At 36.7% G+C, this 10,504-nt stretch overlaps 1 protein-coding gene across 1 annotated transcript; it reads right to left on the reverse strand.

Annotated features, from left to right (window-relative positions):
• Window positions 1-5,912: 5,912 nt before the first annotated feature.
• On the reverse strand, window positions 5,913-10,013 carry LOC107785063 (ADP-ribosylation factor 1-like). Its single transcript, XM_016606289.2, has 7 exons — window positions 9,810-10,013; window positions 9,014-9,174; window positions 7,428-7,498; window positions 6,799-6,918; window positions 6,459-6,577; window positions 6,249-6,330; window positions 5,913-6,167 (listed from the first exon to the last, which is right to left on the reverse strand). The coding sequence occupies exons 2-7, from the start codon at window positions 9,159-9,161 to the stop codon at window positions 6,162-6,164; spliced, it is 546 nt and encodes a 181-aa protein (XP_016461775.1). The 5' UTR covers window positions 9,162-9,174; window positions 9,810-10,013; the 3' UTR covers window positions 5,913-6,161.
• Window positions 10,014-10,504: the final 491 nt, after the last annotated feature.

A 10,504-nucleotide genomic window follows, 5' to 3' on the forward strand; every position in this document is an offset into this window, starting at 1 on the left:
GGTCTTAATCTTCGCAGAACAACAAACCCATACACCACTTATCATAGCAACCTGAGTTCCATGCTCAAACCCAACATGTATGGCCCAACACTAAACTTAACGAATAATCTTACTTACCCAATCCATGCCAAAATCAGCCATACATGTGACAAAATACTCATAGAATTAACTAAACAGCTTAAACACTTAGTTTTTAGAGTTGTAGCTAACAACAACTCTAGCCAAGACACATAAACAAAACCAAGATAAATTGCAAGGCACGTATAAGGCAGGTTTATGCTTATAATGCTAGAAACAAAGTTTAAGTGTGACATGATAGTAAGCTATTCCACAAAGTTTCAAAATGAAGCATGATTCAGAATCAACCTAGGGAACCTTAGATGAAGGTCTAGCAGATTCAGGCAAGAAACAAACAAAGCACAGACATCACATGAAAGTGTCCATCATGAAAACCCAAAGGAGCAATGTAACAGAACAAACTCATGATCAACCAATTGCTTAATGGAGCAGGAAAAAACTCTAGTATGCTGAACATTAATCACAATATAAGAGACATGTTAATTTTCAAAAGCAAGATGGGCTAGTATTGGACTTGGCACTAGTTGGCTATACATGAGATGAGAGGCTGGTTATGAGGTTTATGGAAAACATGTTTAGGTTGATAACATGATCAGGAGTTAACTCTAGGAAAAATATTAAGTTGCACATGAGTGACTCAATACGAATTAGAACGGGTTCTGGGAATGACTCAACTTATTACAAAAGTACAGACCAAGGCAAGAATCTAAACTCAGACTAAGAAATAATGATAAGGATTTGAGCACACAAATTAGAGCAAACAGACTTAAGAAAACAGAACCAAGCCAACAAATAGGTAAGTTCGATTACTAGAAGGCAGAGAGCCTCAAGAATAGCTTCAAAGCAGACAATAGCATATTGGTTCATAAAAATCTCAGAGACATAGATATGTAGAGCAGGAACTCAAACGAAAGAAAAATGAAATTACAAGAGTCATAGGTACTTACATGTTACAGATTAATGAAAAAGTAATAAAGAGGAATAATTTCAGCAACACTTCAATGTCAATAGCAAAACGAATTGTAAAACCCGAGAATCTCAGTGCGTCAGAGTTCCCAAGGGGTTCGAATGAATCCCGAGCAGTGCTCACACTGAGAAAGGTTTGATAATCGAATTCCGGTGGCCTTGGTTTTCAGTCGGCCAAGAGATGGAGCCTTAGAGTAGTATAAGACGAGTAAGAATAAGATAGTAGTAGTAATTTCAGTGATTAAGGTGTGTTTAAAGGGGAAATTTTGGGGGTTATATAGTGGTAGAAATCGAACAAAGCAAATATAGAAAATAATTAATCAAACACAAATAAGTAAAGAAAATATCGCATGCAATCGATAATGGAACCGGTAAAGAAACAATTGAAATTTCAAACCCTAGTTCAACAGAAAACAACGAATCGACCAAGATCTTGGTGAATCGGCCTCATATAACTTGTCATTATGCATATAGATGAAAACCCGTCAAGATCTTGAGGGTCTGGAATTGATTGTGCTTGATTTAGGATCGTATACTTGCCAAAGATAGGCAAGTATTATATGATACCAAAATGGTGTAAATAACGGAGGGATCGAGCATATATGGAAGGAAAATCATAGAGAGATTCCATATTAGAACTGGAGTTGGGGAGGATAGAGGAGGCAGCTACTAGGGTTTGAGAGGAGAAAAGAGTAGGGAGGGTTCAAGATCGGCCGTCTCAGAAGAATGGGGCTAGGGTTTGGGCGGATGTAATTAACAATGGTGGGGTTATCGTGGACCGTTGATCTTGAGAGATCAACGGTCTGGATTAAAGAATAGGCGGGGCGAGTTGTTTGAAATGGGTTGCGAACGGGTTTGTTAAAGGGTCGTTTGGTTGGGACACGGGAATTGGGCTAAGGTTTTTGATCCGAAATTAACTCAAAATTGGGCCAAAGTTTTTTTTAAATACACGAAAATTATAAAAACTAATTTATAAGAAATAATTAATAAATAATAAAATATTATATGTGTAGTAAGATGCTTGAAAATAATAATTTAACGTTATAAAAATATTTTGTTTGGGCACAAATAATGTAACAAAATGCAATTGTGCACGACATATAGGCTATTATTGCAAAAATTATGTAAATCCCTTAAAAATACAAATATAATTATATAAAGATAAGGTAAAATATTATGAAACATATATGTCGGTGCAAATAATAAATTTGGATGATTAAGTCATCACAAAAATAATTTAAAGGGGTAATTAATACATATTCAAATAATTTAAATGCAAGAAATTAATTTTAAAGTTTTAACAATTATGAAAAATTGTAGAAAATACTTGTATGACTCTTGATAATTGGTGATGATGCAGGAATGATATTTTAAAAGTATATATAACCTTTATAAAAATATGAAGACAAAATTAGATATCAACAGATAATGCACACGCCGCTTCCATCATCTACCATAATGCGTCTCACATTGGTATCTAAAATTCATAAAGTGATAACAAGGGCATCATAGCGAGTAAAAGCCAAATCATTGGTATCTGACTTATCAAAGATGATACTCTTTTCGAGTTCGTCATACCGTTCGCGGGTGATTGATCGTTTGAGCTTGTGGTTAATGGTTAACTTCACGCTATTAATGGAAGCATCATTGCCACCGCTGATGCTCAAGTGGATGGTACGAGCTAGTGAGGGCGGCTTCGGCGGTCCTTGGTGTTGTTCACGTCCTCAGGCAAAGTTGGTCCATCCCCGGTCGCTCACCAACTCTTTGAGGTATCCTTGTCGTAACATGTTTACGACCTCCGGTCTTAGGGCAATGCTATCTTCGGTTTTGTGCCCTCGTTCTTGGTGGAACTCGTAGAGGGCGTCTGACTTTCTGGTGCTCGGATCTGACCTCATCTTCTGCGGCCACATTTACCTTCGGTTCGAGCGTCTCCAGGTCATAGACTATTTCTGTAGGTGACACAAAAATTTTGTGCGCGGATAATAAAGGGGGCATACCTCTTTCATTCCGATGAGTCCCTGTCCTTGGTCTAGGTAGGCCTTTTTCGTGGCGGGAGGGGGGCACAATGACCGTTCTGAAATACGGCTGATGCTATTCCCTATTAAGATCACGGAGCTACGAGATTTCTTTTGGTATCATTTCTTCAATTTTTTCTGGATTCGGCATGTACCGAGGTCAGTCGGTGAGTTGGACCATTGAGGTCGTCCTCTTCTACTCATACCTCGGCATAATATGTGTTGTATATTTAGTCCCAAGTGGTTGGAGGGTACTTCATCAGTCGACTTAATAACTTTCTTGTCGCCCTCGAACCATCCCTGCTCAGCCCGTTCTGAAAGGTTGCGACCGCCATCCCTTCTGATACGTTCGGCAGGGTCATCATTACTCAGTTAAATCGGGCGAGGAAGTCTCTCAATCCCTCTTCCGGAGACTGTTTAATAGCAGATATGTCATTCACTCTCGCCTCGGCCTTCTTAGCCCCAGCATGGGCCGTTACTAAATTGTCGGCCATCTCTTCGAAAGTTTCAATGGAACGTGCATGTAGTTGTGAATACCATGTTAACGCTCCTTCTGTGAGGGTTTCACCGAATTTTTTCATTGTGTACACAAAAAATGAGATCTTGTTCTTGCTTCTTTTTTTTACGTTAGTGATCCTTGCTATTTGTAGATCTAGAAGAAACTAAAAATTTAACTAGGAAATCCCCATAGACGGCGCCAAATTGTTTGACCTAGAAACGTAAATCTTAGTTCAAATAATTAATTCTAATTAAACATAGATTAATCTTAGTTAATAATAATTTCTTCAAATTTTGATATCAAAGAGGTAGTTGAAAAGCATTTATGAAGACTATAATGATTCCTTGCAATAGATGCCTTACAACTATCAAGAACAATAACAATATGCAAAATATTCAGTAAGTGTCAATTTGGTGGCAGTCACGTAATTAAGGAGAATAATTTAAGCAACAAAAAGTGGAACAAAGGAAACTTCCACCTGACAATGATTGGATGACAGATCCTCAAACAGTCTAGGATTCCTCGAATCAGGCAAGAATCTTAATGAAAAGTAAAGTCTTGTATTGAGTGAAGAATAAATCTTTTTCAAAGTGTTGTTCTTACAAGAAATGAATTTCACGTCCCTTTCTCTCTCTCTCTCTCTCTCTCTCTCTCTCTCTCTCTCTCTCTCTCTCTCTCTCTCTCTCTCTCTCTCTTTCTTCTATTTATATGGGATCCTTTCCCGAAAAACCCTAATAGTACAAATGTAAGGAATATTCACTAGAATATTCTCTTTCTGATTTCATTTTGAAAACTAGCCGTTACAGGTCTATCGTCAGTATTCGACCACGATCCTCCTCGACTCTTCGACCATGATCCTCAGCGGTATTTTGACTACGGCTTTCTTAGACTCCTCGACCTCGGCTAATGTGGCTTCATGACTGTCTTTAAATAGTGATTTGCGGATCCTTCTCGCAGTGTTATTTTGACCTGAATATCCTAAATGCAGATTTTGATCCATGCAATACTGTAATTCTTATGCACATTTGACCCGTTTTTAAAAAGTTCATTATGCAATCTATTTTTTAGTGGATAATATGGATGAATGATTGTTCTTTTATCCATTTTGCCACTACTAATCTAAGATGAGAAAATCACGAGAAATGAAGAAAACTCAGCAAGTTTTCATGCTTTTTGTTGATCGACTTACTTGAGTGTCTATTTTACTTCTGCGAAAATAATTTTCCTCCAAGTATTCATATCTGTTGCATTTATCTTATAAATAAGTATGCTGGAAAAAAAAATCCAGAGAACAAAAACGTGAAGGGTTTTGGCTCATGGGGCGAGTATGTTGGGTCGGGGCGGTAATTAGATTAGAGGGAAAAGGTCTGGGTGGGGTGAGTTTCAATTTCGTCCAACAGGAATTTACCATATAATAAATAATTTTAAACAAAATTTTGTTAGTTTGAAGGGCATAAATGAGTCAGAAAGGTAAGCAGAGGGGTATTTTTAGCAAAATAGGTAGATGAAAGATATAATTAGACTTTTTCCGATAGTTCAGGGCATTTTTACCCCTTTACCGGAAATAAAAACATGTACAGGAAAAACTGAGAGGTTGCATGCATCATGGATGCAATGATTTGAAGTCTATTGGACCCCTTCAAATGCACAAGTATACTTAGCGAGGAACTGAAGTTTAGAACACAACGAAAACAAAATACGAACTAATTCAGATTAAGGGTAGAACAGAACACAAAGGAAGTAAAGTATGGCATAGACGACACTAACTAATTCGGATATAAAGGCTACTCGCTATTGGCACACTTATATTAAGTCTAATATTTTTGCTTGGCTAGAGATTGTGTGAAAATGCAGTCATATGCGTTAGGGATTATTTGTTAAGATAAAGCCACCTCCCTCATGGATGTACGAACAATTCTGCAGATTGCTTTAAGATAATAAAACCACCTCACAAAGACGATATACCCTCCTACTACTGACAATCACAAGAGTTCGAATTCAATTTTATCTAGTAGACAAGTAGCACAAGAAATAGTAAAGACAAGCTCACCAGCAGCACAGAGAAGCCTACTTATATTGAAAACCACGAGATTCCTTTTTGATTTTGCACCGGGTGTCCGAGTCTCTTTGAGCCCCGACTAATCCCGGGGGTGCACAGGCCCTCGGCAAGGAGTTTCCCGCAAGTGCACCACGGTTAATTCAGGTTTTACCCAGTCCGATGGCCCTCAGAAATTGTTTGCACCCAGTGGGTTTCGAACTTGAGACCTTGAAAGGGAGCAAACCCCAAGGCTCAAGTCAATTGCCACCAGGCCAACCCCTGAGGGTTAACTAATTACCGGGAGAGAACCTTAATCTCAATTAAAATAAAATATTGAAGGCAAAGTCGCTGGGCATATGTCAGCCAAAGTGCAAAATATTACATGAATTTAACCTAAAGTTACTGCAGAGTACCATTCTTTAAAAGAAAAGGGCAAATGTACTGATAACAATAGGATACGCAGATCTATCTCGCGAAAGAAAGATCAGTAAGTACATAAGTGCTCTAGACATTGTTGAAGTCTATATTGACAAAAACATAGCTGCAAAAATCATGGATCTCGCGTTCAACCCTACAATAACAAGAATGTTAGAACTTTAGAACTAATAAAAGTGACAAATAAAACCAAATGTGATAATGAGTGCTTCCATACCTTGTTTGCAATGTTGTTTGAGAGCCAGTCAAGCCCCTCATACAACCCTTCTCCAGAGGTAGCGCAAGTGCTCTGAATGTACCTGTGTAACGCAAGGTCATAGATTCAGCATGTGGTAGCACATGAGAACCATGGTAATCTCCAGCCATGTTCATTATACACATAAACTTAAAACATCTTGCAATTAAAGAAGCACCACATAGCACATACCAATGACGTTGACGGAGAGAATGAAGACCAAGCTTGTCAGTAATTTCAGCAGCATTCATAGCATTAGGAAGATCTTGCTTGTTAGCAAACACAAGCAGCACAGCATCCCTCAGTTCGTCCTATGCATACATTGGCAAAAGTCATTCAGAATAGGACACAAGTGAAAGGAACCAACACCAAGAATGTTAACTAAAACAGGAAGTAGGTAAATACAGATCATTTCAGACTTTCAAGTGCTCCATAGACACATTTCTGGATGTATCTTCTGTATACACCAGACACGGGCCTCAACACTCGATATAGTCTTAAACTGAAAAAGAGAGAGACATGCTTTCCATACCTCATTCAACATCCGGTGCAGCTCATCTCTAGCTTCAACAACACGATCACGATCATTACTATCGACCACAAAGATAAGTCCTTGTGTGTTTTGGAAGTAATGCCTCCACAATGGTCGGATCTGGAAATACAAGAAATTTGAAAGGGAACAATAGGCAACACGAAGTATGTCAAATTCCGCAAAAAGTCATGTCACAGTATCAAAAGATCTCCATCACATGTCTTAAGAGTAGATAAAATAAAATGACTCTTGACCATACATCAAATAGAAGTCCTTATAGCTGCAGATTCTAGGTAAGCCAGTACTTGGTAGCAGCAGAAAAGGCAAGCATTTGATAATAGAGAAAAAAAAAGATGATTACTTGGTTTTATGTTCAATTTTTTTGGTGAGTGGAATATCGAGCAAGTATAGCGAAAAAAACAAGCCTGGTGAACCTGAAACACTAGTATGGGAAAGGAAACATAATTCCAATACCAGAAATGCTCCTTTATCTTGCAACTTAAAATAAGGTCAGTATGAAAGTCAGCCAAAATCAAAGTAGAACTTGCAATGTATCTTCACTTGTTTAACAAACTAATGTTAAATATTGCAGATAGCATAGCACTTTGGTATCATATGGCATTAAGTACCTTGTCCTGACCACCAACATCCCAGACAGTGAAGCTTATGTTCTTGTATTCAACAGTCTCCACATTGAAACCTGATAACGAAGGAGTAATTGCAGAAAGTGTTAAGAGCAATATCTAGAATCAACTCAACTATGGCAAACATGTGCAAGACAATCATACTACTACAGACAGAGGACATAATTGCAATGCTAGAAAGTTATTGACAATATCTTTTTTTGATCGGGAGTTATTTACAAGATTTATTGGATTCAGAATATCAAGAATAGCTGAAAAAGAACATACGCCTTTGAGGCAATTAAAAGAAAGCTAATCACTCAGGTAAAACATTGAGGCTCTATCCCCTCCCCCTCTGAGTGTGCGGGCATGTGTACACACGAACCACCTACCCTTCCTCAAAACATATAAAAGCAGATAGTTTTAAAGTTCTTCAACAACTATAGAATCCCTTCAGAATGAATCACTTAGTCAAGTTATAGAGAGACTTTGGGTTACTGAATGGGAAGAGTTTTTGGCCAAAAATATTCTTGAACTATATCCACAACCTAACAACATCCTTAAACTATCCCTGTGAACAAAAGACATCATTAAAGTTTCTCAAAGTGAGCAGGTATCATGTCTCGTTACTGTTAAAAGACTAACAGAACCCGCTGTCACATGCACATGACATCCCAACAACACCATTCAGAAAACATTCCGTACCTGATCCCTGCTGAAGCACTTTTCGTCCACTGATTCATCAAAATAAATATCAAGGGGTTGCTTAGCTCTAACTACTTGCTGAAGATGGAAGTTTGACATGATCTCAAATATCAGCAATCGACGAATGCTGCTGTACTTTCAGTTGGCGTGTGCTATGTTGCTTGTGTGAAGCTATGTTCTTCTTCTGACTTGTTGTAAAGGGTTAGTCCCAAAAGTTTAAAACAACTGATTTTTTATTTACTTCTGGATTCTGATGAGTTATGTCAAGCTGCGGTCAAAAGGAGTTTTTGCTAGTATTATGTGCCATCATTATTGCTTAATTATTATCTATATATGTTTTTAGAGATACAGTTGCTAGTTTCTTCTTAAATTAACAAATTTACTCACAGATGATAGTTGTGATTGTTGACTTGTCTAATTTGAAGTTGTCCTGTAGACACAAGCGTATTCAACAAGCTCTGCTACCGTGTTGTATCCTATTATGTTTGGAAGCATTTACCCTTCAGTGAAGGTTATATTGCAATGATACTCTGAGGTAAGATGATTGGGCAATGAATGTTTTAGGGATGCTAGTTGGGACTTGGGATGTCACACGTCAATTCCGTGATTATTCCACTATTTTTTTTACAGTGTGTAATGGAGGGATGAAACCTACTCACCCTGTGAAATTTTAAGAATGCGTTCACATGGATATTTTAAGGATATATATTAAAATTGTGGGTATAGTTTAGGAATATTTTTGGCAAAAAACTAGAATAGCAGCAGCAATTACTCAAAACAAAAACAGAATGACGATGTTAATATAATAGATATCAAAGCACAAGATCAGTCCGACAAGCAATACAGCAATTACAGATCATTCATATAGCACACACAACATAACTTACCAATGGTAGGAATAGTGGTAACAATCTCTCCCAGCTTGAGCTTGTACAATATGGTGGTTTTACCAGCTGCATCAAGACCGACCATCAGAATACGCATCTCCTTCTTGGCAAACAGCCGACTGAAAAGCTTCCCGAAGGATAAACCCATCTTTTCTCAATGACTGTTGGACCAAAAATAAAACTCAGATCACCGCACAATTTACATTCACCATCAAGCTTACACCAATGAATTTTATTGTATCAACAGGTTTCATAAATGCACAAGCATTGGAAAATGAGAACCAGAGCTGAGATTTCAAGCCAACAGAAATCCCAATTATAATATGGTGATCAAGCAAGCAACTTTTGGTTCCTCTTTTTTTTTTTTTTTATCATCTTAAATTTCAATGTTCCTTCATTTATCTAGAGATCCATATCAATAAGTTTAATAATCAATTGAATCAAGGACACGTGCATGTAAATCTGATCCTTGAACATTGACATAACTAACCAAAATCCAGATCCATTTATAAAAAAGAACAAAAATCCAAATCCAAAAAACTGACACCAATCCAGAAAGCATAACCAGATCAAATCAATAGAAATACGAAGAATACACATGAATATCAAATAAAGACGAAAACTTTATTAAAAACCCAGATCCAAAAAGCATAAATCCAGATCTTCAATTCCATAAACTTCTCAATCAACAAAAAAGATACATAAATAAACAAACTTATCATATCAATTGTTAGAAAACGAACGATGTGTGCGTGTGTGAGAGATGAAAATCAATGAATTGGAGAAGAGATCTTACAGTGATGAACAGCGAATCAGGAGAGAGCGAGAGAAGGGGGCAGATCTAGAAAAGACTCTGCCCTTTAGATTAGAAATGACAATAAAATACGAAAGCTTAGGATGTTCTGTTCTTCTTTTAGCGGATGCCTCAAGGATTGTCGGAAATATCAGCTATTTTAATGAGAGGCCCTCTTAAATTTGACAATTTGAATTTTCAAATTAACTAAGACCATGTTTGGAAAGCCACCTTATAATTGGATTTGGATGAAATAGGGTGTAATTATATAATTATGATATATTTATCTCACCAAGTAATTACCTGGTCAGCATGTAATTGGGTGTAATTGAAAGGGTGTAATTATACTCTGCAATTCTCAAGGGTGAGCTGAGAATTACCAGATTATTTTTCTAAATTTCTTTTCTTTTCTTTTTAATTTACTTTTTATTTCTATTTTTTAAGTTTTTAAATTCTTTTTTTTTCAAATATTAGTTTTTACAATAATTATTTTTTATTTCCTTATTTCTCATTTTTCAACCTTTAATTCATGTGTTTTTATATAATTTCTCATACTTCGTTTCTTTCTTAATTTTTTTTATTATATTTAGCTATGTTATTATTCTAATTTTTCTAAAAAAATTATACCCCTAATCTTAGAAAGAATAAGTTATCCATAAACTTTGAAATAATGAATCATTAATAAACTTAGCATATAA

The sequence above is a fragment of the Nicotiana tabacum genome, chromosome 19 (genome assembly GCF_000715075.1).
Source record: "Nicotiana tabacum cultivar K326 chromosome 19, ASM71507v2, whole genome shotgun sequence".
In the NCBI taxonomy this organism is placed as follows: domain Eukaryota; kingdom Viridiplantae; phylum Streptophyta; class Magnoliopsida; order Solanales; family Solanaceae; genus Nicotiana; species Nicotiana tabacum.

What these genes read in the sequence shown, in the direction of transcription:
- LOC107785063 (XM_016606289.2), bottom strand. Translation starts at nt 9,161, where the DNA reads ATGGGTTTATCCTTCGGGAAGCTTTTCAGTCGGCTGTTTGCCAAGAAG. An exon ending in ATGTTGGTGGTCAGGACAAG is followed by an intron (nt 6,919 to 7,427) that starts GTACTTAATGCC and finishes TTGTATTTCCAG; the next exon opens with ATCCGACCATTGTGGAGGCA. An exon ending in TCTCTCCGTCAACGTCATTG is followed by an intron (nt 6,331 to 6,458) that starts GTATGTGCTATG and finishes TGCGTTACACAG; the next exon opens with GTACATTCAGAGCACTTGCG.